At 39.9% G+C, this 26,976-nt stretch overlaps 1 protein-coding gene across 1 annotated transcript in view; it reads right to left on the bottom strand.

The window, feature by feature from the left end:
* BPTF (bromodomain PHD finger transcription factor) overlaps positions 1–26,976 on the bottom strand; it is a 141,868-nt gene that overhangs the window by 78,347 nt on the left and 36,545 nt on the right. The window contains 3 exon segments of the mRNA XM_021068118.1: positions 12,599–12,787; positions 13,330–13,536; positions 20,259–20,482. Coding sequence (XP_020923777.1) covers positions 12,599–12,787; positions 13,330–13,536; positions 20,259–20,482 — 620 coding nt within the window.

Raw genomic sequence — 26,976 nt, 5'->3', positions numbered from 1 at the left:
GGCCTATGCCACAGCCACAGCAACGGTAGATCTGAGCCACGTCTGCAGCCTACACCACAGCTCATGGCAATGCCAGATCCTTAACCCACTGAGCGAGGGCAGGGATTGAACCTGCAACCTCATGGTTCCTAGTCGGATTTGTTTCCACTAAGCCACAGTGGGAACTCCGTAGCATCATTTATGATGGTAAAAGACCAGAAACAAACAAAATGCTCATCAATATGGAACCGGCTGAATAAAAGATGGTACATACAATGAAATATCAGTCAAATCACAAGGACTGAGGAAATCACTATATCCACATATGAAATCATCTCAAGATTAAATGCAAAAAGAAAGGTAAGGAATAGTACTTACAGTATGCTAACTTTATGTGAGAAAGGGAAATAAGTATGAATTTATGGGTATATTTTGTTTTATATACCAAAAAACAATGGAAGAATAACCAAAAATTTATCAAAATGGTTCCCTAGAAGGGAAGGGTAGGAAGGGTTATTTAGAGGGGAAGAGACAAAACTGAAAATGCTCTGAATATATAGTTACACAGTTTGACTTTGGAAACATGTAAACATTTTACCATTTTTAAAAAGTAAAGTTAGAAATGCAATCCCTAAACTGAAAACAAGCTGAAACAAAACAACTTAACCATATATCCAGTTTTTGGCATAACCACACAGAGAAAAATATTTCAAGTGACTTTGGAAAACGGAATTGTGACTACACATTCTTACTGGAAATATGGTATAAAGATAAATAAAAAGCTGCAAAAAAAAAAAAATCTTTTTTTTTTTCCTGTCTTTTTTTGCCATTTCTTGGGCGGTATCTTCAGCATATGGAGGTTCCCAGGCTAGGGGTCTAATCAGAGCTGTAGCCACTGGCCTACGCCAGAGCCATAGCAACGTGGGATCCGAGCCGAGTCTGTGACCTACACCACAGCTCATGGCAACGTCGGATCCTTAACCCACTGAGCAAGGCCAGGGATCAAACCCGCAACCTCATGGTTCCTAGTCAGATTCCTTAACCACTGTGCCATGACGGGAACTCCAAAAAATCTTAAAACATCTTACTGTGAGCAATAATTTTGGTATTATGAAATTAATGCTATTTAAATGATTTTTACCACTATTATAATGCAATCCATATATTAATAATTATTATAATACTAAATTATTAATGGAGATCTGCATCAGGATAAAGCAAATGTATAATTAAGTTACTGTTGTTAGGAACTAAGGCTTGCAGTATAAAAGAAGAGAGACACAAGTATAAGAAACTAAGAATGCAATCCTCAATCTGAATATGAAACGTCAACATGAACTGTTCTTTTTCTTTTTTTGCTTTGTAGGGCTGTACCCGTGGCATATGGAGGTTCCCAGGCTAGGGGTCAAATCAGAGCAGCTGATACAGCTGCAAGCCTACACCACAGCCATAGCAATGCCAGGTTCAACCCACGTCCACGACTTACACCACAGCTCACAGCAACGCCGGATCCTTAACCCACTGAGCAAGGCCAGGAATCGAACCTGCAATCTCACGGTTCCTAGTCAGATTTGTTTCCATTGTGTCATGATGGGAACTCCTCTTTTTCTTTTCTAAAATACATATTTTCTAACACTATCCATCAAAAACTCCTGGAGGCAGTGAAAGCACAAGAGCAGTAAATACTCTTGGGCCCAGATTATGGTCTCTAAATATCATTCCCCAATGGAAGGAACCGGGGCTTCTTGCAGGAATTACTGATTCCAGGTCTAGGGTAGGAAATGTAAAAGGTAAGCTTCAGACTTCTCATTCGACCACAAAGCAAAGAAGCTAAGACTACTGGGGGTCATACCCAGCAAAAGAACTCAAAAGCCAAGGTGAAGTGGCTCCCAATGGTCAACAAATGATAACTACAGCTTAATGAAACAAAGTGAATATGTCAAGATCTATGAGTTCAAAAAGGTATTTTAAATGAGAAAGTCATGCCCCTCCCCCAAAAGTCTGTAACTCCTAAAAAACACCACTGAAGGTCACTGGACACCAACTCCTACCTGAAAATCAGATTTTAAGAAAAATAATAAAGCATTTATTCCTGCTCTAATTATACGTCATGGTATTCACATAATCTTTGTTTTGTTTTGTTTTTTTTAGGGCCACACCCAAGGCATATCCCAGGCTAGGGGTAGAATCGGAGCTGTGGCTACCAGGCTATACAACAGCCACAGCAACGCCAGATACTTAACCCAATGGGTGAGGCCGGGGATCGAACCTGTGTCCTCACGGATGCTAGTCAGATTTGTTTCCTCTGATCCACGAGAGGAAATCCAGTATTCACATAATCTTACTTTGATGAGGGAAAATTCCTAACAGAAGAATTCCAGGTTTTCAAAAAAATTTTTGATAAAAAGATAGAATTAGAATCAGATACTATAACTTCCAAACAGGTAACTGATTTCGAACTTAATGATCAATCTTAGCATTTGTAAAGGTAAAACATACAGACACCATGAGCCTTTTGATGGAGGTGAAGTATCCAGATCATAGTTTACAAAGTATTTTTGAATTTAATCAAGTCTTTAGAACAAATGATACAACACTAAGAAGAAGGAACTACAAATCCTGAACATGACAAGCCACAGGAGGATACGTTAGCATTCTTCAACAAATCAACAGCATGTAGGAGTGGTGCAGTGGGTTAAGGATCCAGTGTTGTCACAGCAGAAGCTCAGGTTGCTGCTGTGGTGTGGGTTCAATCCCTGGCACAGGAACTTCCACATGCCGCAAATGTGGCCAAAACAGAACAAAGAAACACAAATCAGGGAGTTCCTGTTGTGGCTCAGTGGGTTAAGAACCCAGCACAGGGTCCATGAGGATTCTGGTTTAATCCCTGGCCTTGCTCAGTGGGTTAAGGATCTGGTATTGCCACAAGCTGCAGCGTAGGCAGCAGATGTGTCTCAGATCAGGCATTACCGTCACTGTGGCTGTGGTGCAGATCAGCAGCTGCAGCTCAGATTCTACCCCTAGCCTGGAAATTTCCATATGCCGCAGGTGCAGCCCTAACCCTTTAAAGAAAACCCAAAACAACAACAACAACAAATCTCCACAATCAATGGCATGTAGGAAAAAAGTCAGAGAGGTGGAGAGTGTTCTAGATAAGAGAGTCTGTAGATATTGCAGTTTCCTGGTGGACTAGTGGTGAAGGATTCAGTGTTGTCACTGCTGTGACTGGAGTTCAATCGCTGGTCAGGAAACTTCTGCATGCTATAGATGCAGCCAAAAAAACCCACAAAAAAAACAAAAAAGAGAGACCCAGCAGATATAAAACCAAATCAAATGTCAGGTCATACAGGGAGCTGATTTGGAGTTCTTTAAAACACAAAAAAATGATCAACTATACGTTAAAAAAAAAAATTTTTTTTAAGTGAATAAAGGGTATATGAAATGTTTTATCTGGTGTTTGAAAAAAAGTTAAAAATAAAACAGCAAATTTTTTTTAAAAAACATTTTTAAGTGAGGAATTTTAAACTGACCAGATAGTAGATGGTGTTGAGGAACTGTCACAGTTTTATTAAAATGGTAACAGCACTGTAATCTAAGAAAATGTCCATAGTCTTTTGAAATGTATTAGGAATGATAGAATATGATACCTGGATCTGCTTTAAAATACTGCAGTAGCAAACAACCCAAATTCACATCAACAGGAAAGGGGATGAGTAAACTGTGGCACAGTTACACAGAGGAGTATTATAACGCAGTTAATGTGAAAGAACTCTAGCAACAGACAATGTTATTTTAGTAATATAACAAAAGTGAAAAAATTAAGTCCTGAAAAGTTATACTTAACACAATACACATAATAAGATATACTTAACACAACACACTTGTTACGAAGTTTACAACAAACAAAACAGAAATAGTTTTTAGTAAATCAATTCAATGAAGCAAGAGGATGTGGGTTACACAACACTTAGACCTCCAGTATCAACAGGCTTAATTCTACTGGATTTCTCTTATAAAAAGGAAAGAAAATCTTAGTGAACACAGGACTCTGGGTGACAGTCACTTCAGGAAGGGGAGAAGGATGCAGGGGAGATCATCTGATGCAGGTTAGTTTCAAAGCAAGACTTGGCTTTCTGTCTGGGGCAGTAGGTTCCCAGGTATTTACGTCAGTAATAAAGATAACTTCGAACGTGAACGATGAGTACAATTAAGGATTATGATTTATCTAATAGTATACACCTGTGGTCAAAGCGGGAGATTTTAAAAAATTTAAGCCCTACTCCAAAAAAGAAGTTAAAAAAAGGCAAGTGAAGTTATTAGCATGACAAAATATTGATGATTTTTTAATGTAAGTGTTAGCTATATGGGGGGGTTTACACTATTTGTTTAACTTCTGTGCATATTTGAAAAGAAGAACTCTTGTACATGTTCATAATAAGAAAATTTTACATGAAAGATAGAAATGGAATATTTAAAATCTGACAGCTGCAAACCCATAATATAGTCAACTAACTCATGTTGGAAAATGCATATATTTGGAAGAAAAGAAGTCTCATGCAAATAGCATTAAATTCCTCACTAAACACTCCTTTTACAGCTGTACATCTAGTTTTATAAAGTTTGGTATTCCTTATTAATACTGTGTAAAAATCATCTTCTCAAATAATGAAACAGTACATAAAAACATCCTCTCATATGTGAACTCAGAATTCAGAGTGCACTTTCTCACAAAACTATAAGAAAAAGTGATTAATTCTCGACCAGTCCACAAAACAACTTTTTTTTTTAAAAAACAACTTTCTTTTAGCATCAAATACACCCCAAGTATGTTTTTTTGTGTGTGTATTTGTTTTTGTTTGTCTTTTTAGGGCTGCACCCGCGGCATATGGAAGTTCCCAGGCTAGGGGTCAAATAGGAGCTATAGCCACTGGCCTACACCACAGCTACAGCAACACTAGATCTGAGCCACATCTGCAACCTACACCACAGCTCATGGCAACGCCAGATCCTTAACCCACCGAGCAAGGCCAGGGATGGAACCTGCATCCTCATGGATACTAGTCAGATTCATTTCCGCTGAGTCATGATGGGAACTCCCCAAGTATGTTTTTAACCAAGAAAATAATTCTGGGATAGGAACTTAAGAGATTCTGACTGTCCACATCTTAAAATACTTTATAGAAAGAGCTCTCTGCTATTAAGAAGATAACAGTACTTCATAAAAGAACAGGCAATCAATCCCCTTCTCAGTTATTCTGATTGCTAAAAAAACTACTTAACCCATTGAGTTCAGAATCTATCCATTTAAATTTTCAAGGAGTTAATGAGCTGAGGCCTACCATAATTCATAATACATAGTTTTTTGGTTAACTTCTCTCAAGTCTTATGTTTTCCCCCATTTCAGTTTAGAATTCTGAATTTGCTTTTCAATTGTTCTAGGATTCTTTACCTCTATATCATTAGGCTACAGGATTAAAATCAGGATTTGTTTCAAATCACCACAAAGAAGGTTACCACCTATCAACAGTCCTCACAGTTCAAATATTCTAGACTATTGGCTAAAACCAAAATATTAAAAAGAATAAGAAACAAAAGAGTAATATTTAGCTGCAGAAACTCCAAAAGCCATTATTAATCAACCCAATGAGGGAAAAGTTTCCACAGCCTCTTATATTCACTGAGCTTTCCTTATGAAAAAATTCAAACCTAAAGCAAAGTACTATCTTCTAAGATGTCATTATCCCAAAAAGTTAAGAAACAGGTTAAATCAATATGTTTGTACAGTTCAACTTCATAGACGTTAGAGTTTCAATATGTCTATGGAAACATTTTCAAAGCAATTAAAATAGTTATGGAAATAAAGGCAGTTTTATCTACTAGTAATATTTTTTTAATCCAAAACATTAAATCTAGAGGCATAACTTAAATAAAGCAAATGCTGTTTGTATTATATGTCTGAATACAAACTCTCAATAGTGGATTTGAGTTTAAGATGTTAGAAAGAGGAGTTCCCATTGTGGCGCGGTGGTTAACGAATCCAACTAGGAACCATGAGGTTGCAGGTTCGATCCCTGGCCTTGCTCAGTGGGTTAAGGATCTGGCATTGCCGTGAGCTGTGGTGTAGGTCGCAGATGCAGCTCAGATCCCACATTGCTGTGGCTCTGGCGTAGGCTGGTGGCTACACCTCCAATTAGACCCCTAGCCTGGGAACCTCCACATGCCGTGGGAAGCGGCCCTAGAGAAAGACCAAAAAAAAAAAAGTTAGAAAGACACATGCACCTTGTTGCCTTATATGCTGAAAAATCGACATTCAGGTACTAAAAGTTTCTAATCTGAAATTCAGAACAAAAGTGTAATTCTGAAACTGAGCTCTTTGTTAACTACAAGGAAGTTGTACTGATCAATAAACAGTTGCCATAAGAGGTCATTTTTGGCCACATAACCATTTTCGTGAACTGAAGTGAAATATCTGGAGTATGGATGTGGGGGGGGGAGGGGTCTGAGGAATAGATATGCAGAGATTAACGTTCTAAAGTGATGTCTACCAAACTTTCCCAAAATAGTGCCCAACTTTCCAGTTTCATCTTCAATCTCAGCCATATGAAATCTTTCCAGTCACTGATGATACATACCCATTTTGAAATCATAACTCTGCCTGTTTTACTAATGTTCTTATTTCTATAGATTTTTAGACCATCTGTAATTATTCCTGTGCATAATGTTATCTATGGTAACAAAATGATAGTGCTCTCTGACAAGACTTGACAAAATATAGCCTGAGATACATACATAAACACACATACATGTACTCACTACACATAGATACGTATATGTGCATATATAAAAAAATTCTAAATTAGATATATTTCTAAAGAGAGTTAAAATTCTTGGGTTTCTTTGTGTGTTTTTTTTTTTGTCTTTTTGTCTTTTAGGGCCACACCCACGGCATATGGAGGTTCCTAGGCTAGGGGTCCAATCGGAGCTGTAGCCACCGGCCTACACCACAGCCACGGCAAGGCCAGATCCGAGCTGCGTCTGCAACCTACACCACAGCTCACGGCAATGCCGGATCCTTAACCCACTGAGCAAGGCCAGGGATCAAACCTGCAACCTCATGGTTCCTAGTCAGATTTGTTTCTGCTGTGCCACGACGGGAACTCCTCTTGGGTTATTTTTAAGTACCTTTCTATTCTAGAGAAAATAGACAATACAAACATTAATAGAAAGAAAGCTATTGTAGTTCAGACTTTTATTTTTTTTCTTTTTACAACTATATCTGGGGCATGTGGAAGTTCTTGGGCTAGGAGTGACTCAGAGCAGTAACTGCAACCTACGCCACAGCCACGGCAATACCACATCTGAGTTGCATCTGCAACCTACACCTCAGTTTGAGGTAACACCATATCCTTAACCCACTGAGCGAGACCAAGGACTGAACCCGCGTGCTAAGAGAGACAACATCAGGTCCTTACCCCACTGAGCCACAATGGGAACTCCCTAGTTTAGAAATATTATTAAGACCCAGACACCTATGGTCAATTAATCTTTGACAAAGGAGGCAAGAATATAAAATGGGAAAAAGACAGTCTCTTTAGCAAGTGGTGCTAGGAAAACTGGACAGCTGCATGTAAATCAATGAAACTAGAACACAACCTCACACCATGCACAAAAATAAATTAAAAATGGCTTAAAGACTTAAACATAAGACACCATAAAACTAGAAGAGAACAGAGAGGCAAAACATTCTGACATCAACAATAAAATATATTCTAGGTCAGTCTCCCAAAGCAATAGAAATAAAAACCAAAATAAACCAATGGGACCTAATCAAACTTACAAGCTTTTGCATAGCAAAGGAAACCATAAAACAAACAAACAAACAAAAAACCACGCACACACACCCCAAAAAACAACCTACAGATGGGAAAAAATAGTTTCAAATGACGCAACCAACAAGGGCTTACCCTCCAAAATATACAAACAACTCATATAACTCAACAGCCGGGGGAGGGGGGACCAACCCAATTGAAAAAAGGACGGAAGACCTGAATAGACATTTCTCCAAAGAAGACATACAGATGGCCTAACAGGCACATGAAAAAATGCTCAACATCACTAATTATTAAAGAAATGCAAATCAAAACTACAATGAAGTACCACTTCACACCAATCAGAATGGCCATCATTAGTAAGTCTACAAATAACAAATGCTGGAGAAGGTGTAGAGAAAAGGGAACCCTCCTACACTAGTGGTGGGGAATGTAAACTGGTACAACCACTATGGAAAACATTATGGAGGTACATCGGAAAACTGAATATAGACCTACCATATGATCCAGCAATCCCACTCCTGGGCATATATCTGGACAAAACTTTCACTGCAATTGATACATGCACCCCTATGTTCACTGCAGCACTATTCACAATAACAAAGACAAGGCAACAACCTAAATGTCCACGGACAGATGAATACACAATGGAATACTACTCAGCCATGAAAAAAGAACAAAATAATGCTTTGCAGTGACATGGATCGAACTAGAGACTCTCATACTAAATGAAATAAGTCAGAAAAAGAAAGATAAATACCATATGATATCTGGAATCAATATGTGGCACAAATAAACCTATCTAAGAAAAGAAACAAATTCATGGACATGGAGAACAGACTTGTGGTTGCCAAGGGGGACGGGGAGGGAGTGGGATGGACTGGGAGTCTGGGGTTAGTAGATGCAAACTATTGCATCTGGAGTGGATAAGCAATGAGATCCTGTTCTATTTGTGATAGAATGTATATAACTGGGTCACTCTGTTGTACAGCAAAAATTGACAGGGCATTGTAAATCAACTATAAAAAAAATTTTTAGATAAAAAATATTATTAAGGATAAAAGTCATATAAAACTAATTCAACAATATAAAAATTATGTGTACCTAATAATATACATACGTTAAATATAATGTAAAAGCTAAAAATATTTATAAGAAAAAAGGGCAACCCCACAGAAAAACAGGTGATGAGGGGGGACATCACAAGGATATATATTTGAGCAACACAACTAAAAACTCTGACCCAGTTGTTCTATATTGCACCCAAAAACTAAAAATGTACATCCTCCTCAAGTGTCTATGAGACAGTTTATCAATGTTAACCAAATGTTGAACCACAAAACAAGCCTAAACAAATCTTAATGGACATAAATCATTCATGGAATGTTCTCTGACTACAGTGGGTTAAACTAGAAATCATTAATAAAAAGTACCCAGAAAAATCTCCAAATGTGTGAATATTAAGCAATGTGTTATTAAAAAAAAAGCATAACAAAAATTAGAAAATACTTTAAAACTGAATAAAGACAAAATAACATATAAAAGTTTGTAAGATGCAGCTACAACAGTATATTAGAGGGAAATTTACAGCCTTGACAACAGACATAGAAAAAATAAAAATCATCAAAGCATTCGCCTTAAGAAGCTAGAAGAGGAGTTCCCGTCGTGGCGCAGTGGTTAACGAATCCGACTAGGAACCATGAGGTTGCGGGTTTGATCCCTGCCCTTGCTCAGTGGGTTAAGGAGCCGGCGTTGCCGTGAGCTGTGGTGTAGGTTGCAGACGTGGCTCGGATCCCTCGTTGCTGTGGCTCTGGCGTAGGCCGGTGGCTGCAGCTCTGATTGGACCCCTAGCCTGGGAACCTCCATATGCCTCGGGAGCGGCCCAAGAAATAGCAAAAAAAAGACAAAAATAAATAAATAAATAAAAATAATAAAGAGGGTAAGAAACTTCTGGACGTGATGGATACATTTATGCCACAGACTGTGGTGATGGCTGCACAGGTAGATATTGATCTCCAAACTCATCAATTAAATATGTACATTAAATATGCACAGCTTTTTGTATATCAATTTACCTCAATAGAGTGTTTAGGGGAAAAAGCTGCAGGGAAGAAAAATTTACAAAAATGAAAAGAAAAAAAAAGAAATGAAATAAAGGTAAGATTAAAAAACAGAAAAATATACAATAGAGAGGATCAACAAACCCAAAAGTTATTATTATTTTCTTTTCTTTTTTTTTGGGGGGGGGTTTGGGCCACACCTGTGGCATATGGAGGTTCTCAGGCTAGGGGTCGAATTAGAGCTACAGCCGCCAGCCTACACCACAGCCACAGCAATGTGGGATCTGAGCCTCATCTGCAACCTACACCACAGCTCTCAGCAACTCTGGATCCTTATTAAACCAACAAGTGAGGCCAGGGATCGAACCCATGTTCTTATGGATATTAGTTGGGTTTGTTAACCACCGAGCCACGATGGGAACTCCAAAGTTGTTTTTTTTTTGGAGACATAAAAATTGCTGTCTTAAGAAATGATTAAAAAGAAACAGATAGTATCTGGATTGAAAAAAGAGAACATCACTACAAATCCTATAAACATTAAAAACAAAGGATGTTATTATACCAATAAAATTTTAATAAAGTGGTAGCTTCCTAGAAAAATGAAACTAAATTGACACATGAAAACAAAAGGAGTTCCCACCGTGGCTCAGTGGTAATGAACCTGACTAAGATCCATGAGGACTCGGGTTCATCCCTGTACGCACTCAGGGTTAAGGATCCGGCATTGCCGTGCACTGTGATGTAGGGTGTAGGTCGCAAATGCAGCTCAAATCTGGGCATTGCTATGGTGTAGGCTGGTGGCTATTGCTCTGATTCAGCCCCTAGCCTGGGAACTTCCATATGCCATGGGCACAACCCTAAAAAAACAAAACAAACAAAAAACCACCAGAAAATATGAATACCTACTATCCTACTCTCTACCAAAGAAATGAAATCTACAATTGTTTTGGCCTCCCCCATGGCATGTGGAAGTTCCCAGGCCAGAGATCAAACTCATGCCACAGCAGTTACCCAAGCCACTGCAGTGACAACACCAGATCCTTAACCTGCTGTGCCGCAGGATAACTTCCAAAATCTACAATTAATAACTTTCCCACAATGAAAACTCCAGGACTTCACAAAATATTTAAGGAGTAAATAACACCAACCCACAGAAGCTCTTGCAGAGAAAAGGAAAAGTGGGAACTTACATCAACTCATTTTGAGGCCAGCATAATCTAGGAATCAAATCCTGACATACTATTAGAGAAGGAAAACTGCAAGCCAATTTCATTCATGAAAGTTGATGAAAAAATCCTAAACAAAATATTTAAAAATGGATTGCAACAATACATAAGAACAAAAATAAATTACAACCAAGTTGTATTTCTTCCAGAAACATGAGACGGAGTAAACATTTAAGAAAATCAATTTAGAAACTTCTGCTTCCAGTCAAGATGGAGTAAAGGGAAGTTCCCGTTGTGGCTCAGCAGAAACAAATCCAACTAGGAACCATGAGGTTGAGGGTTTGATCCCTGGCCTAGCTCAATGGGTTAAGGATCTGGTGTTGCCATGAGCTGTGATGTAGGTTGCAGACGTGGCTCGGATCTGGCATTGCTGTGGCTCTGGTATAGGCTGGCAGCTACAGCTCCGATTTGACCCCTCAGCCTGGGAACCTCCATATGCTGCAGGTGTGGCTCTAAAAAGACCAAAAAAAAAAAAAAAAAAAGATGGAGTAGAGGGACTGGTCTTAACCTACTCAATGAAACAACCACAAACAAAAGAGACCACTTAAAGAAATGAACCAAAGAACTGACAGTCACATCACAAAAGAAGTTATCCAAATGACACACACACACAAAAGAAAGATGCTCAACATCACCGGGGAACTGCAAGTCCAAACCACAATAAGCTATCTCTACTTTCCTACCAGAAAGGCTAAAGTAAAGAGGGGAAAAAAAAAAGAAAGACTTACATGATATTCTTATAATATCTAGAAAGATTCTGTAAGGATTTCCATCAAGGTATTAACTAAAATTCCTAACTTTTCATATGGTCACCAGTGTTTATGTTCTTGCTTTGCTCATTTAATTTTCTATATTGTTTTTCAAAAAATACACATAGCTCCTATAGTAAAATTTTTTTTTCACTTTTAAAAAAGGTAAAAGGAAAGGGATAATGACATTCTTAGTGTGATATAACTTACTTTGATTAGAATTTTAATTTAAAAAACTTGAAGTATTTTATTACTGGTTAACTTACATTTTCATGTCAAAATATATTTTACAAAAAATGTTTTGTGACAATGGTTTTCTATCATAACATTATGGTTTGAAATGTTGTTAAAACAAAAAAATTACAAGACCACATGCAAACGTAAAATTAATCTGTTAGTACATACAGAATTGAAATGGTGACATCATTCAACACTGAGACATTAGTATGTAAGTATTTAAAAACAAAATATCTGCCACTATGGTCTGGTGATAAAATATTAAAATAAGTTTATTAGACAAAAACAGCTAAATGAACTTTAAAAAGCATGAAAAATATGATGAGTTTCAAGCACTAAATGCAAGAACATTTGTCAAACTCCAAATGTTAGGTGACAATTTAGCAATCAGGGATGGCACTTATGTAAGCAAGCAGCATGAATAAACACATACTTTAAAGTTTTAGGTGACATTCAGCTTTCACTAAAGGGAAGGATTTCCCCCCATTACAGAGGCACTGATACACTGCCCTCTGTACCTGGCACATCCTGGGGGAGCTCAGATGCCACCTTCTTCTCTGCCATGTTGCTGCTATCGTGGGTTTCTGAGAGACACCCCACGGGACTCCTCCCTTCAGAGGGACTAGTCTCTTCTGAAGAAGCATTTGTTGTGTTGTCGCCAAGATTTGCTGACACAGAGTTACCTTTATCCCCAACTTCTGTTGGCTCTACAGTAAAATGCACAACAAAACTTTAAAGATATCCTTTAAAATTGCTTTAGGACAAATGGCCACATTCAGTCAACTACCTAAAACGAATGATCACCAAAAAAACCTACTTTGTTGGAAGGCCATTTTGAAGCAATTAGAATCTGGGATATTTCTGCAGTAGGGAATCCAAAGGCTATTTAAGAATATTTAATATAGTAAGGATGTTGAAGTAATTAATATAAAAATGAGTATTACATGGAAAAGTGTATATTATGATATAAAAATACTGATTTTTCACCAATAAATCTCATAGGAAAATGGCACCCCACCTTATTAAGAAGTATAAATAGAGGTATAACATTATAGCAAATCCACCAATATATACATCACAATGATTCTGCATGTTTTAAGGAGGAAGGGTATCCTAATTTCTTTAGAGATGTAAAATATTAAATAGTTGTTTGTAATAAAAAAGATTCATTTTCATTTTGCAAGTGAAACTAGAGATTTCATGAATAACACTGACGAACTACTTCTTTTTAACCAAATAATGTTTTTACCCTCAGATTTTCCAGGCTCAGGATCATCATCTGGTGCTTTGTCATCACTGTCTTTTTCAAGGAGCTGGTCTTCAAACTCCTCTCCACTTTTGTCGGCATCTTTGGAGTTATTATGCTCAGTTTCATTCTTGTCCTTTTCAATTTCTTCTGGGCTTTTAACAATGTCAATGTCTCCCTTTTTGGCTCTTATGGATTCCAAAATTTCTTCTATAATAAAACAAATAAAAATTTTGTTTCCATTTATGCCAAATATAAAAGCACTACAAATGCCACCTAAAGAGTTTCAGTACAAATTATTATTAAAGCTAAATCTGTTAAAAGTATTACAACTATGAAACAAAGATCAAGATTACCAATAAAATTTTGATATTTAGAGATTCCAATTTGGTTATCTTCACTTCCAGAAAATACATGCTAATTACATTATTTCAATTTCTTTTTTTAAAAAAAGAAATAAAAATTAGTCTATCTTTTAAAATTGAGATTGAGGAGTTCCCATTGTGGCTCAGCAGTAACGAACCCGACTAGTATCCATAAGGACTCGAGTTCGTTCCCTGGCCTTGCTCAGTGGATTAAGGATCCAGTATTGCTGTGGGCTGTAGTGCAGGTCGCAGATGAGGCTCAGATCCTGCATTGCTATGGCTGTGGTGAAGGCTGCCAGCTACAGCTCTGATTCGACCCCTAGCCTGGGAACTTCCATATGCCATGGGTAAGGCCCTAAAAAGACAAAAAAAAGAAAAAAAACTGAGATTGATATAGATTACTGTCATATCCTCTGACATATGAGAAAAACTGTAAACTGATATACACCCAGTCTGGGCAGTGTGGTGCAGTGACAAAAACCTAGAGACTCGTAACCTACTGCCAATCTGACTTGCATTATTTACGTGGGCCTGGGCAAGCTACTTAAAATGAGAAAACAGAAGCCCATGGGGGGGGAGTTCCCGTCGTGGCGCAGTGGTTAACGAATCCGACTAGGAACCATGAGGTTGCGGGTTCGGTCCCTGCCCTTGTTCAGTGGGTTGACGATCCGGCGTTGCCGTGAGCTGTGGTGTAGGTTGCAGACGCGGCTCGGATCCCGCGTTGCTGTGGCTCTGGCGTAGGCCGGTGGCTCCAGCTCCGATTCGACCCCTAGCCTGGGAACCTCCATATGCCGCGGGAGTGGCCCAAGAAATAGCAACAACAACAACAACAAAAGACAAAAAAGACAAAAAAAAAAAAGAAGCCCATGGGGAAAGAGTTCTCTCTAAAGTCTCAAAACTGAAAGTCACTAAATCCCTAAGGCTTCTGATTCTCTTTCAAGGTGTATCAGAACATGGACTCCTGGATATTAATGATATTCTTTGGGTTATGATCCAATATTATCATTTTTTATTTTGTTGCTCAAATTGTTCCAGTTTTGGCCACTAGGACTTCTTCCAGGTGAGTCCAGTATGCTTTAAACATACTTCCTACCCTCCCTTCTTCCTTTATTCAGCACTTACTTACTTTCCAACACTACAAGGTGCTCCAAACTCACCTTGCCTCTTCCTGCCCCAGTCCTAGAATCCCTTAACGCTCAAGGAGTCTTGGCTCTTTTTGCATTGGAGAAAGGGATTTAGAAATCATGTTCTGGGAGTTCCCGTCGTGGCTCAGTGGTTAACAAATCCGACTAGGAACCATGAGGCTGCAGGTTTGATCCCTGGCCTTGCTCAGTGGGTTAAGGATCCAGCATTGCGTGAGCTGTGGTGTAGGTCGCAGACGTGGCTCGGATCCTGCGTTGCTGTGGCTCTGGTGTAGGCCAGCGGCTACAGCTCCAACTTGACCTCTAGCCTGGGAACCTCCGTATGCCACGGGAGCGGCCCAAGAAATGGCAAAAAGACAAAAAAAGAAAAGAAAAGAAAGAAATCATGATCTGGGCACTAGGAGTACTTGTTACTGCTGGAGTGTCTATACTCTCTCTACCAACAGAGCTGGGAAAAGCATTCTGTACACTAGCCCATGCGTATATAAATATTTGTATTTTTTCTGTACCTATCTTTGTGTGGGAGTACATGTGCGATTCATTCAAGCATTGCTCTGTTGCCTCTTTGTAGCGGAAGTTCTGTTTTCATTATCTACCATATGTCTATTTATTTGGTCAATCCTCTTATACACAGTAAACTAGTTTCAGAATTGCTAAACTATAGTCCCATGAGAAACAAATTTACCAACTAGAGTACAATGTTTCTGAACAAGAAGAAACATTTTTAATGCCAAGGCCCTGAAATCATGATACTTCTTTTTTTTTTTTTGGTCTTTTTGCTATTTCTTGGGCCGCTCCTGCGGCATATGGAGGTTCCCAGGCTAGAGGTCCAATCGGAGCTGTAGCCACCGGCCTACGCCAGGGCCACAGCAACACAGGATCCGAGCCGCGACTGCAACCTACACCACAGCTCACGGCAACGCCGGATCGTTAACCCACTGAGCAAGGGCAGGGACCGAACCCGCAACCTCATGGTTCCTAGTCGGATTCGTTAACCACTGCGCCACGACGGGAACTCCGATACTTCTTTTTGTTTTTTGTTTTTTGTCTTTTCTAGGGCCGCTCCGGCGACATATGGAGGTTCCCAGGCTAGGGGTCCAATTGGAGCTGTAGCCACCAGCCTACGCCAGAGCCACAGCAACTTGAGATCCAAGCCGTGTCTTCGACCTACACCACAGCTCACGGCAACGCTGGGTCCTTAACCCACCGAGCAAGGGCAGGGATGGAACCCGAAACCTCATGGTTCCTAGTCGGATTCATCAACCACTGCGCCACGACGGGAACTCCTATACTTCTTTTTGGATTTTTAAATTTCTTTGTTTATATTTCCTTTGTTGAAATGTTCTCTACCTTCATTTTCATTAATATTTCTTAAACTGAAGGTTTCCTAAGATTAGAAAAACTCTGCAAAGTCATCATTGGAAAATACTGACCTTTCCGTAAAGTCATTATTTGAAGCCACTGGAGTTAATTCCTCACTCTCTCTCACCTTCTCTACTCCTAATTCCTATAAGAATTTGAAGCCAATGATTAGATGAAGCCAGTGACAATTTCAAATGGAAGGATTTTTTTTTGGCTTCTTTTTAGGGCCTCACCCACGGCAAATGGAGGTTCCCAGGCTAGGGGTCCAATTGGAGCTGTAGCCGCCAGCCTACGCCACAGCCACAGCAACTCAGGATCCGAGCCAAATCTGCAACCTACACCACAACTCATGGCAACACTGGATCCTTAACTCACTGAGTGAGGCCAGGGATTGAACCCGAGTCCTCGTGGATACTAGTTGATTCGTTTCCACTGAGACACAATGGGAACTCCTCAAATGGAAGGAATTCTATTATATTTCCTGTCGTCATCATCCAAGTCACCCTGGGGTCCTTTTTCACATCACTTCCTTACATCCTTTTACCTATCTATACACACTGCTTTCAGTTTCTATTTACCCCAGCTGCATGACTCTTGCTAAGTACACTAAACTTACCAAACCGAAGTATCTCACTGTTTTTGAAGAACTTTTTATTCACAAAATTAAAATGTAATTACCAATTACTTGCTCTTTTAAAGAGCCATATTATTTCTTACTTTCAAACATAGCTCCACCCTGATCTTCAACTACCAGTATTTCCAAACCAAACTGTTGTACATTCCTCCCAACTTCCCTACTGCCATTTAATGGCAATTAAACAACATTAAAACAAAACAAAACAAAACAAAACGCAAAACTATTTAGACCAAAAATCACAGATGGGATGACCAAAGTCTCTGATTTTCTGTAAAGGTTCTTTTTTCTTTTTTTTTTTTTTTTTTTTGCTTTTTTTGCTTTTTAGGGCCATACATGTGGCATGTGGAAGTTCCCAGGCAAGAGGTCGAATAGGCGTTGCAGCTGCCAGCCTACACCACAGCTGCAGCCACAACAACGCCAGATCCAAGCCACATCCATGACCTACACCACAGCTCACAGCCATCCTGGATCCTTAACCCATTGAGTGAGGTCAGGGATTGACCCCACACCCTCATGGATACTAGCTGGGTTCATAATCCACTGAGCCACAATGGGAACTCCTGATTTTCTATGAAGATTCTAATTTCAAACATTCTATCTTGTTATCCACTCTATCAAGTAAACATGTATTTATCCATCTAGATGTGCTTATTTTTAATTCAAAAATTGGTATTATTCATAGCCATAAGAAAAACAGTCCAAAAAAGTCAGGGGGAGAAAAAAATACTAAGGATAAAAGAAAAAATAATCCGTTTAGGTTGTATCTAATCTACAATAAATATGTATGTTCCATAAACATGTATGTTCTATACTTTATAGGACTTTTTCAAAACTAAACAGAAATAATTAACCTACCAGATTTTAAAAACCATCTCCTCTTAATAGAATTCATTCCAAAAATAAACTTCCTTCAAACAAGCGAAATAAAGCATTATAGAACACAATCACCAAAAAAGTATATGATAGGAGCTCTCACTGTGGTGGAGAGAGGGTTAAAAATACAACTGCAGAGGTACGCGTAGCTGTGGAGGCACGTGTTTGATCCCCTGGCCCTGCACAGTGGGTTAAGGATTCAGCATTGCTGCAGCTGTGCATAAGTCACAGCTGCAGCTGGGATTCAATCCCTGACCAGGAAACTTTCATATGCTGTCCAAGAAACCTTTTTATGTGCAGCCATAAAGAAAAAAAAAAATTATGATTCCTCCACTGTTGGTGGGAATGTAAATTGGTGCAACCACTACGGAAAAGAGTATGGAGGTACCTCAGAAAACTAAATATAGACCCACCATATGATTTAACAATTCCACTGCTGGGCATATATCCAGACAAAACTTTCATTGCAAAAGATACAGGAGTTCTTGTCGTGGTGTAGTGGTTAACGAATCCGACTAGGAACCATGAGGTTGCGGGTTCGATCCCTGGCCTTGCTCAGCAGGTTAGGGATCTGGCATTGCCGTGAGCTGTGGTGTAGGTTGCAGACACGGCTCGGATCCCACGTTGCTGTGACTCTGGTGTAGGCCGGCAGCTACAGCTCCGATTAGACCCCTAGCCTGGGAACCTCCATATGCCGCAGGAAGTGGCCCTAGAAAAGGCAAAAAGACTAAAAAAAAAAAAAAGATACATGCACCCCTATGTTCACAGCAGCACTATTCACAATAGCCAAGACATGGAAACAACCTAAATGTCCACTGAGAGATGAATGGATTAAGAAGATGTGGTACATATATATATACAATGGGTATTAGCCATAAAAAAAGACAAACTAATGCCATTTGCAGCAACATGGATGAATTTGGAGACTCTCATACTAAATGAAGTAAGTCAGAAAGAAAAAGACAAATATCATATGATATCACTTATTTATGGAATCTAAAATATGGAAAAGATGATACTATCTAAAAATAAAAAACAGGAGTTCCCGTCACGGCGCAGCAGAAATGAATTCAACTAGGAACCGTGAGGTTGCAGGTTTGATCCCTGGCCTTGCTCAGTGGGTTAAGGATCCAGCATTGCCATGAGCTATGGTGTAGGTCGCAGATGTGGCTCGGAGCTGGTGTGGCTGTGGCTGAGGCATAGGCTGGCAAGCTGTGGATCCAACTGGACCCCTAGCCTGGGAACCTCCAAATGCCGTGGGTACAGCCTTAAAAAAAAAAAAACACATAAAAATAACAAACAAACAAACAGAAACACATCACGGCCAAGAAGAGCAGACGAGGGAGTGGGATGGATGGGCATTTTGGGGGTTTTGGATGCAAACTGTTCTATTTGGAATGGATGGGCAATGGGATCCTACTGTACAGCACAGGGAAATTAGTGCGATTGGGTCACTGTGTTGTACAACAGAACATGACGAAACACTGCAAATTGACTATAATAATTAGAGAAAAAATGATAAAACATAGTAAATTATAATTACAAATATATAAGTTGTAGAATCTAGATGATGGACTTACAGGTACTTACTACTGTATAATTCTTTCCACCTTCCATATATTTGAAATTTTTTATAAAATATTAGGAAAAATTAGAAAAGAAAATTTCAACTACCAAAAACAGAATTAAACTCTTCTAAAGTGGACATATATGTATAGAAAAACCTGACATTGCCTCAACCAGAAAATCCAGGGTAACATCAGCAGTGATAAGTCATGCTGATGGCAGGTACTCTTGATGAGATGCTGAGAATGGCCCTTCACCTTTGCGGTCTTCCCTCCAAAACACACTAACCTCAGGCTAGTTATGAGAACATGAGACTAATGCATATGGAGGGCATTCTATTAAATATGTGGACTAGCAATCCTCAAAACTTGTCAAGGTCATCAATAACAGAGAGAGCCTGAGAACTTGTGACAGTCTGAAGGAACCTAAAGAGACACGATGACTCAATATAACGTGGTATCCCAGACAGAAAAGGAACATTAGATAAAAAGGAAATCTGAATAAAGTATAGATTTATGGTATTACAACATATCAGCACTGGTTCAACAGCTATGACAAATGTACTACACGACTGCACAAAATGGGTAAGAGGGGAAGCCCGCTGCAGGGTATATGAAACCCTCTGTGTGACCTTAGCAACTTTTCAGAAACTCTAAAATTAAACTAAAATTAAAAGTTTATTAGGAAAAAAGCAAAGAGTAAATTTTAAAAGAATACCATTTCTCATAATTGGAAATAGGACTCCCTAAAAGGTTTATTTGGCAAATACCAGCAATGACCAAGGCAAAGTAGAAAACACTAAAATGCACAGGGGATCCCTAATTTATGTTAGGATGAATGAGATTCTCTTGAGAAAATGAAATACAGAGAACTAAAGTAAAAGCCACGCTTAAAATTTTTAATATATTTTAAAATTTTGTAATTATTTCAGACCAAGAGTTGATCTCAAATTCAACAAGAAGTAAAATGAGAAAATTTCCCTCTCACCATTAGCTGCCGCCAGAAAGGATTTGTTACTGCCCCGAGCCTTATTGGTCAGGTCTTCAGTTATGTCCATGTGCCGGTGGATTTCCTCACGCATTTCTTCTAGAATTTTGCAGAGTTCTGCTTCCCAATAATCTTTGTCCAAACAGTCAATTAATTCTGCAAGCTGGACCTTTGTGCTGTAGTACCAAATTTTCTTTTCATTTTCATTCTCTGTATCTTCTTCTCTGTTAAAAAAAAATTTTTTTTCTATGTTAGACATAATGGCACTTACCTGACATTTTTCATATATCCAGTGAGTTAAAATATATAATACAAAGATTGTGCACTAACACTCAGAACACGTGCTCCCAAGAGCTCTTCTCCAGTCTCAATCAAACTCAACATACTCATTTTATCTGAACCACTAATTATTTTGATTTCCTGGCCCACAGCGGCTTAGGATAAAATAACCTGCTTGTAGTAGTGGGAAGAGAGGAATCAGTACAGCAGCAAAGAAGGATATCTAAAAACATGACATGCAGAAACAGGCCCTTAAAACTCAGAGCATTTGCATACTTGGTGGAGGTCAGTCTAGGTTATACTTCAATCAACTTTAAGATCATCACTCTAACAACAGGAGAGGCAGAAATATTTAAGCAGAAATACTTAAACTATGTTCTGTATGTGGCAAATACAGAGCAGGTCCACATTACAGTAACATTTCCACCAAAATGGTGTAAATGCTCCACTAAATTCTGTCCCTGAAGGAGTCCTCTCAGTCCAGTGACAATGTCTGTCTCTTTCCCTGGATGATCAAAGCTCAGTTAGAGAGAAGAGCAGCAGCTCCCTCTCCTGCTCAAGCCTCTCTGAAGATGCCATTCACTCGCAATGCAGGTGGAGATGTCACAGGGATAGTCACGAAGAACACAAGGCAAGGTAGCGTCTAGGACCAGACTTGGAAAAACACAGGTGACGGCAGGTCTCCCTCACTCGAAAAGAATTCAGGAAACTTGTGGGGTATCTGACAAGAAAGAGTCTAGCTCTCCTATCTACTCGAAGGCCAACTCATGCAGCTCAAAGAATAGGGCTTTAAGGAAGAACTGGTTTCAGAAGTTCCCTTGCAGTGGAGCAGGTTACGGACCTGGCATTGCCGCAGCTGTGGTGCAGGTCACAACTGTGTCAAGGGTTCAGTCTCTGGCCCAGGAACTTCGACATGCCATAGGTGCAGCCAAAAAAAGAAAAAAATGAAGGTCTGATTTTATCTGGGCTCAGTCTCTTATGAGACAGGCAAACATGGACAAGGCACAACCTCTCTAGGTCTCTGAACCATTTCAGTCTCTGCTGAATTGGGAGAAAACAATACCTGTCTTGAGGGCCATTGTAAGATATTTTAAGGTAAATAAAGGTATTATAACAAGGCACCTATCAGACTGCCTGGGCACATCATTAGTGATCAATAATTAGAAAATATTATTACTAGCAGGTAGTAAATAAGTTAAAATTGATCAGAGCACAGGGAACTATATCTAATCACTTGTGACAGAACATGATGGAGGATAATGGGAGACAAAGAATATGTATGTGTGTGTGTGTGTGTGTGTGTGTGTGTGTGTAACCAGGTCACTTTGCTACACAGCAGAAATTGACAGAACACTGTAAATCAAATATAGTAAAAGTTTTAAAAATAAATAAAATATAAGGAATTTGGGGGAAAAAAGTTAAAATTTATCAGAATTCCAGGAATGAATCATTCAACAATTTTTTTTTTGCTTTTTAGGGCCACACCTGCAGCATATGGAGGTTCCCAGGCTAGGGGTCAAATCAGAACTATAGCTGCCAGCCTGTGCCACAACCACAGCAATACTGGATCCGAGCTGTGTCTGTGACCTACACCACAGCTCATGACAATGCTAGATCCTTAACCCAATGAGCGAGACCAGAGATCAAACCCGCAACCTCATGGTTTCTAGTCGGATTTGTTTCCACTGAGCCACAACGGGAACTCCAGTCATTCAATAATTTTGAAGGGATATATTAAATCATGGATAAATACAAGCATACCAAAATTTAAAAATTTTTAAAGGAAAAGATTAATAAAGAGTCCCTGTTATCTACCTTTGCTCTTTTAAACTGGCATCTGCTGACATGTGAGATTAGTATATTTCTGTGTTATAAGCTTTATACAAAAATTTCTGGGAGTTCCCGTCGTGGCGCAGTGGTTAACGAATCTGACTAGGAACCATGAGGTTGCAGGTTCGATCCCTGGCCTTGCTCAGTGGGTTAAGGATCCGGCGTTGCCGTGAGCTTTGGTGAGGGTTGCAGACGCGGCTTGGATCCCGCGTTGCTGTGGCTCAGGCGTGGGCCGGCGGCTACAGCTCCGATTTGACCCCTAGCCTGGGAACCTCCATGTGCCGAGAGAGTGGCCCTAGAAAAGGCAAAGAGACAAAAAAAAAAAATTCCTGAAAAAATCTTTTTTTTTTGGCTGCCCCATGGCATATGCAGCTCCCAGGCCAAGGATCAGATCCAAGCAACAGTTGCAACCAGCACTGCAGCTGCAGCAACACCGGATCCTTTAACCCACTGTGCCAGGCCAAGGATCAAACCTGCATCCTGGAGCAACAGAGATGATCCCATTGTGCCACAGTAGGAACTCCTGAAAATCATTTTATTTCACTCCACAATGGGTTTGTGTACAGACTTCTTGTGACTGAGTGATGACAATGATCTATTCCAACTTAAAATGTTGGAGTTCCCATTGTGGCGCAGCGGAAATGGTTCCTGAATCCGGCTAGGAACCATGAGGTTGCAGGTTCAATCCCTGGCCTCACTCAGTGGGTTAAGGATCTGGTGTTGCTGTGAGCTGTGGTGTAGGTCGCAGATGCAGCTTGGATCTGGCATTGCTGCGGCTCTGGCGTAGGCCGGCAGCTACAGCTCCAATTAGACCCCTAGCCTGGGAACCTCCATATGCGGGGGCACAGCCCTAGAAAAGACCAAAAAAAAAAGTTAAAAGATGTCAGAATCTTCTGAACAAAAAGATTGATAAAAACCTTTCAAAGGCAATACCATAACAGAAATCTGATTGTGACAACATCAAATCAGGAAGCACACAGTGAGCTCTGACCAAGTGCAAGAATTAAAGACCAAGTACAAGATAATTTATTATCTTCTAAGTTATCAATTTAAGGATTTCCCCTGTTATAAAAATACTGAATTCCTTAACTGTTTGCTTTTTCCTCTTTATTCAAAAACATCTACAAATTTCCATGCAACAAGAGAAACATTCTATATAAATGTGGGGGGAAGAAAACAATTTACAAGCATGGAAACAGAATGCTATGGATCCCTGGGCCAGGAACTCCTGCATGCCACTGCTGCAGCCCCCAATAATGAAAGTAAGAAAATAAGATGCTATGGTGTTATGGGGACAAGTTTAGTGAAAGGGACATTTTATTCAATTTTTCAAGCAACTCACAGACTACTGACAGGATCCCCATTAGTTGACTGACTTAGTCCACACTGGCATCTGCAAAATTTCCATCTCAAGGGAGAAATCACAACTTCATACGGTGACACTCTGTTCTATACTGGAACTGCTCTTTTAAGGGAGTTCTCTTGTGGTGCAGCAGGTTAAGGAGCTGGCACTGTCACTACAGTGGCTAGGGTCACTGCTGTGGCGCAGGTTCGATTCCTGGCCTGGGAACTCCCACATGCTGGGGTGGGGGGCAGTTTTTCCTTTTAAGAGATGACACAAACCTAGTGTTTCCACCAATATGCCCTGGTCCTGCTTGCTAGAATTCTCTGAAAGAAACCTAATATCTCTTCCACACACAGTCCTTCAACTCTTTCACCTCTATAATTTTACCCTGTTTTTTCCTTTTCAGGTCAAACATACTCAAATACTCATATGTTTTCCGGTCTTTACCACTCCAATATTCTTCCACTAAATGTACACTTTGTTAATGTGCCTCTAAAAATAGCCCAGTAACTATTTTTTATTCTGCTCATCAATGGTAATACTCAACACTGACAACTTTTTTCTTCTTGAAGCTATAGAAGGATAGATTCATTAAAAGCACAGAGCAGCAAAACTGAGTGAACAATAACAGTTAATGCTTGCAAAGAGAGGTTGTTGTTGTTTCTGGCCACATCTGCGGCATAATGAAGGTCCCAGGCCGGGGACTGAACCTGCGCTATGGTAGTAACCCAAGTCACAGCAGTAATAATGCTGGTTCCTTAAACCAATGAGCCACCACGGAACTCTAAAAAGTTTTAATACAGATGTACTAATTGTAAAAGTGACATCAGCTTTCCTATATAAATATACATTGATTTGTACATTTGGTTATGGGGTTAGATTTCCACAGAAGATCTGGTCCCACAATGCCTACAGTGTTCCTTCTGCACACCCAAACTGGCCCAGCTTCCCTAAAGTCACTGATAAGCTCAAGGAATTCACAGTGTGGCAGGGGAGGAAAGGCTGAAATGAAAATATCTGCCAAAAATAAAACCAATGGCAATGGCCTACATTATAAACGCCATCTGACTTTTACTTAGGCAAGATAAGATGTTCGTGACTAACAATAATTTTAAGTTTTACTTCTAAACAAACCCACAGAAACTAAGACTAAGGAACACTAGTGTGGTGGGTTGACTAGTATCTCAACAGAAAGTATGCTCACCTGAAACCTTAGAATGTGACCTTATTTCCAGAAGTAGGGTCTTTGCAGGTGTAATCAGCTAAGGATCTTGAAAAGAAATCATTCTGGATTGAGGGTGAGCCCTAAATCAAATGAGTGCTATCCTTGTAAGAGGGGGAGAGGATTCAGAGAGACACATGGAGAAGGGGATGTGAGGACGACGGCAAGAGTGATGCTCCTGTCTAGAAGCCAAGAAGCACTAAGGTTCACCAGCAGCCACCAAAAGCTAGGAGGGAGGCACGGAACAGAGTCTCCCTGAGCCTCCAGAAAGAAGCAATTCTGCTGACACTGATTCCAAACTTCCAGCCCCAGAATCATGGGAGAATAAATTCTTCTTGTTTTAAACAAGTCTATTTGTTATGGCAGCCCAAAGAAACTCATACAGATTCTAATACTGGGAAATGAAGCGTTCCTGTAACAAATACTTTAAAAAATATGGCCGTGGCTTAGGAACTGGGTAACAGGAAAAAGCTGGAAGAATGTTGAGGTTCTTAAAAGAAAAAGCCTAGACCACCTTGAAGAGAAAGAGGTAGGTAGAGATTAGAATTATACTGCCAACAAGCCAAGGGTCACTCGAGACACTAGAAGCTGGAAGAGGCAAGAAACTAATTCTTTCCTAGAGCCTTTGGAGGCAGCACAGCCCCACAGACACCTTGATTTTAGACTTTCAGTCTTCAGAACTGTGAGAAAACAAATTTCTCACTTTGTTACCTGCAGCCACAGGAAAGTAACACAGCTTGGGATTCAGAGATTAAAGACAAAAGCTAGTGAGATCCCGTCGTGGCTCATCGGTAATGAACTAGTATCCATGAAGACGTAAGTTTGATCCCTGGCCTTGCTCAGTGGGTTATGGTGAAAGTCACACATGAGGCTCAAGTCTGGCAATGCTGTGGCTGCGGCTGGCAGCTGCAGCTCCGATTCAACTGCAAGCCTGGGAACTTCCATATGCTGCAGGGGCAGCCCTAAAAAGACAAAAAAAAAAAAAAAAAAGACAAAAGCTAGGGCAGGCAGCCCAAGGACGTTAAGAGCACACATTCTGGAATCAGAAGAGTGCCTGGGACCAAATTCTGATTCTAACACTTGTTACTGTATGATACTGGATAAATTACTTAACCTCTCTATGCACCCACTAGGTGCTGTCAGTGTTCTAAACCCCACATATTTCAATTTGCTTAATCCTCACAACAGCTTTTGATGTAAGTACTGTCACCCTATTTTTCAGACGGGGAAGAAAAGGATCTGATCAGAATGGCCGTTTTAAAAACAATCCAGCAATGGAACACAGAAGAGAACTGGGGAATGGGGTAAAGAGACCAGTCTGGAGACTACTAAACTAAACTAGTCTAATCAAGATAATGCTGACAATGAAAATGGAGAGAAAAGAGTCAATATTTAAGAGGTAATTAATAGTAAAACAATATAGGACAAAAAAATTATTCCCAAGTTTCTTTTTTTAACTTTTTTTTTTTTTTTTTTTTTGGCTGCCTTGCAGCATATGGAGCTCCTGGGTCAGGGATTAGATCTGAGCCACAATAGCGACCTAAGCCACAGCTGCAGCAAAACTGGATCCTTAACCCACTGTGCCGGGCTGGGGATCGAACCCAAATCCCAGCATCTCCTAAGATGCTGCTGATTCCATTCCACCACAGTGGGAGCTCCTACTCCCAGGTTTCTAGCTTGAGGAGCTGGGAGGGTGATGATCCCATTTACCAAGATGGGGACACAGAAATAAGGGTGGGTGATGGAGCCATGTGTGCGTTCAGTTTTAAATGCTGTATTAGAGGTGCCTGCTGTGCGGACACGTCCAGAAAGCTGCTGGACATACAGAACTGGATATGGGCTGAAGGCTTCAGACATACATCAGATGGCAACCAAGTCAGCAAGTAGACAGGTGGCTTATACCTAGAATGGGAAGGTGTGAGCGGAAAGCTGTATAGGTTAAAAGGCTTACATTAGTTCGTCTGGAAAACAAAAAAGTGCAGAATTTTAAAATGCTGTGTTCGGAGTTCCTGTTGTGGTTCAGCAGTAACAAACCCGACTGG

The sequence above is a fragment of the Sus scrofa genome, chromosome 12, assembly GCF_000003025.6.
Source record: "Sus scrofa isolate TJ Tabasco breed Duroc chromosome 12, Sscrofa11.1, whole genome shotgun sequence".
Lineage (NCBI taxonomy): Eukaryota > Metazoa > Chordata > Mammalia > Artiodactyla > Suidae > Sus > Sus scrofa.
Note: the sequence above shows the minus strand (reverse complement) of the source record. Positions and strands in the feature narration are given on the sequence as shown.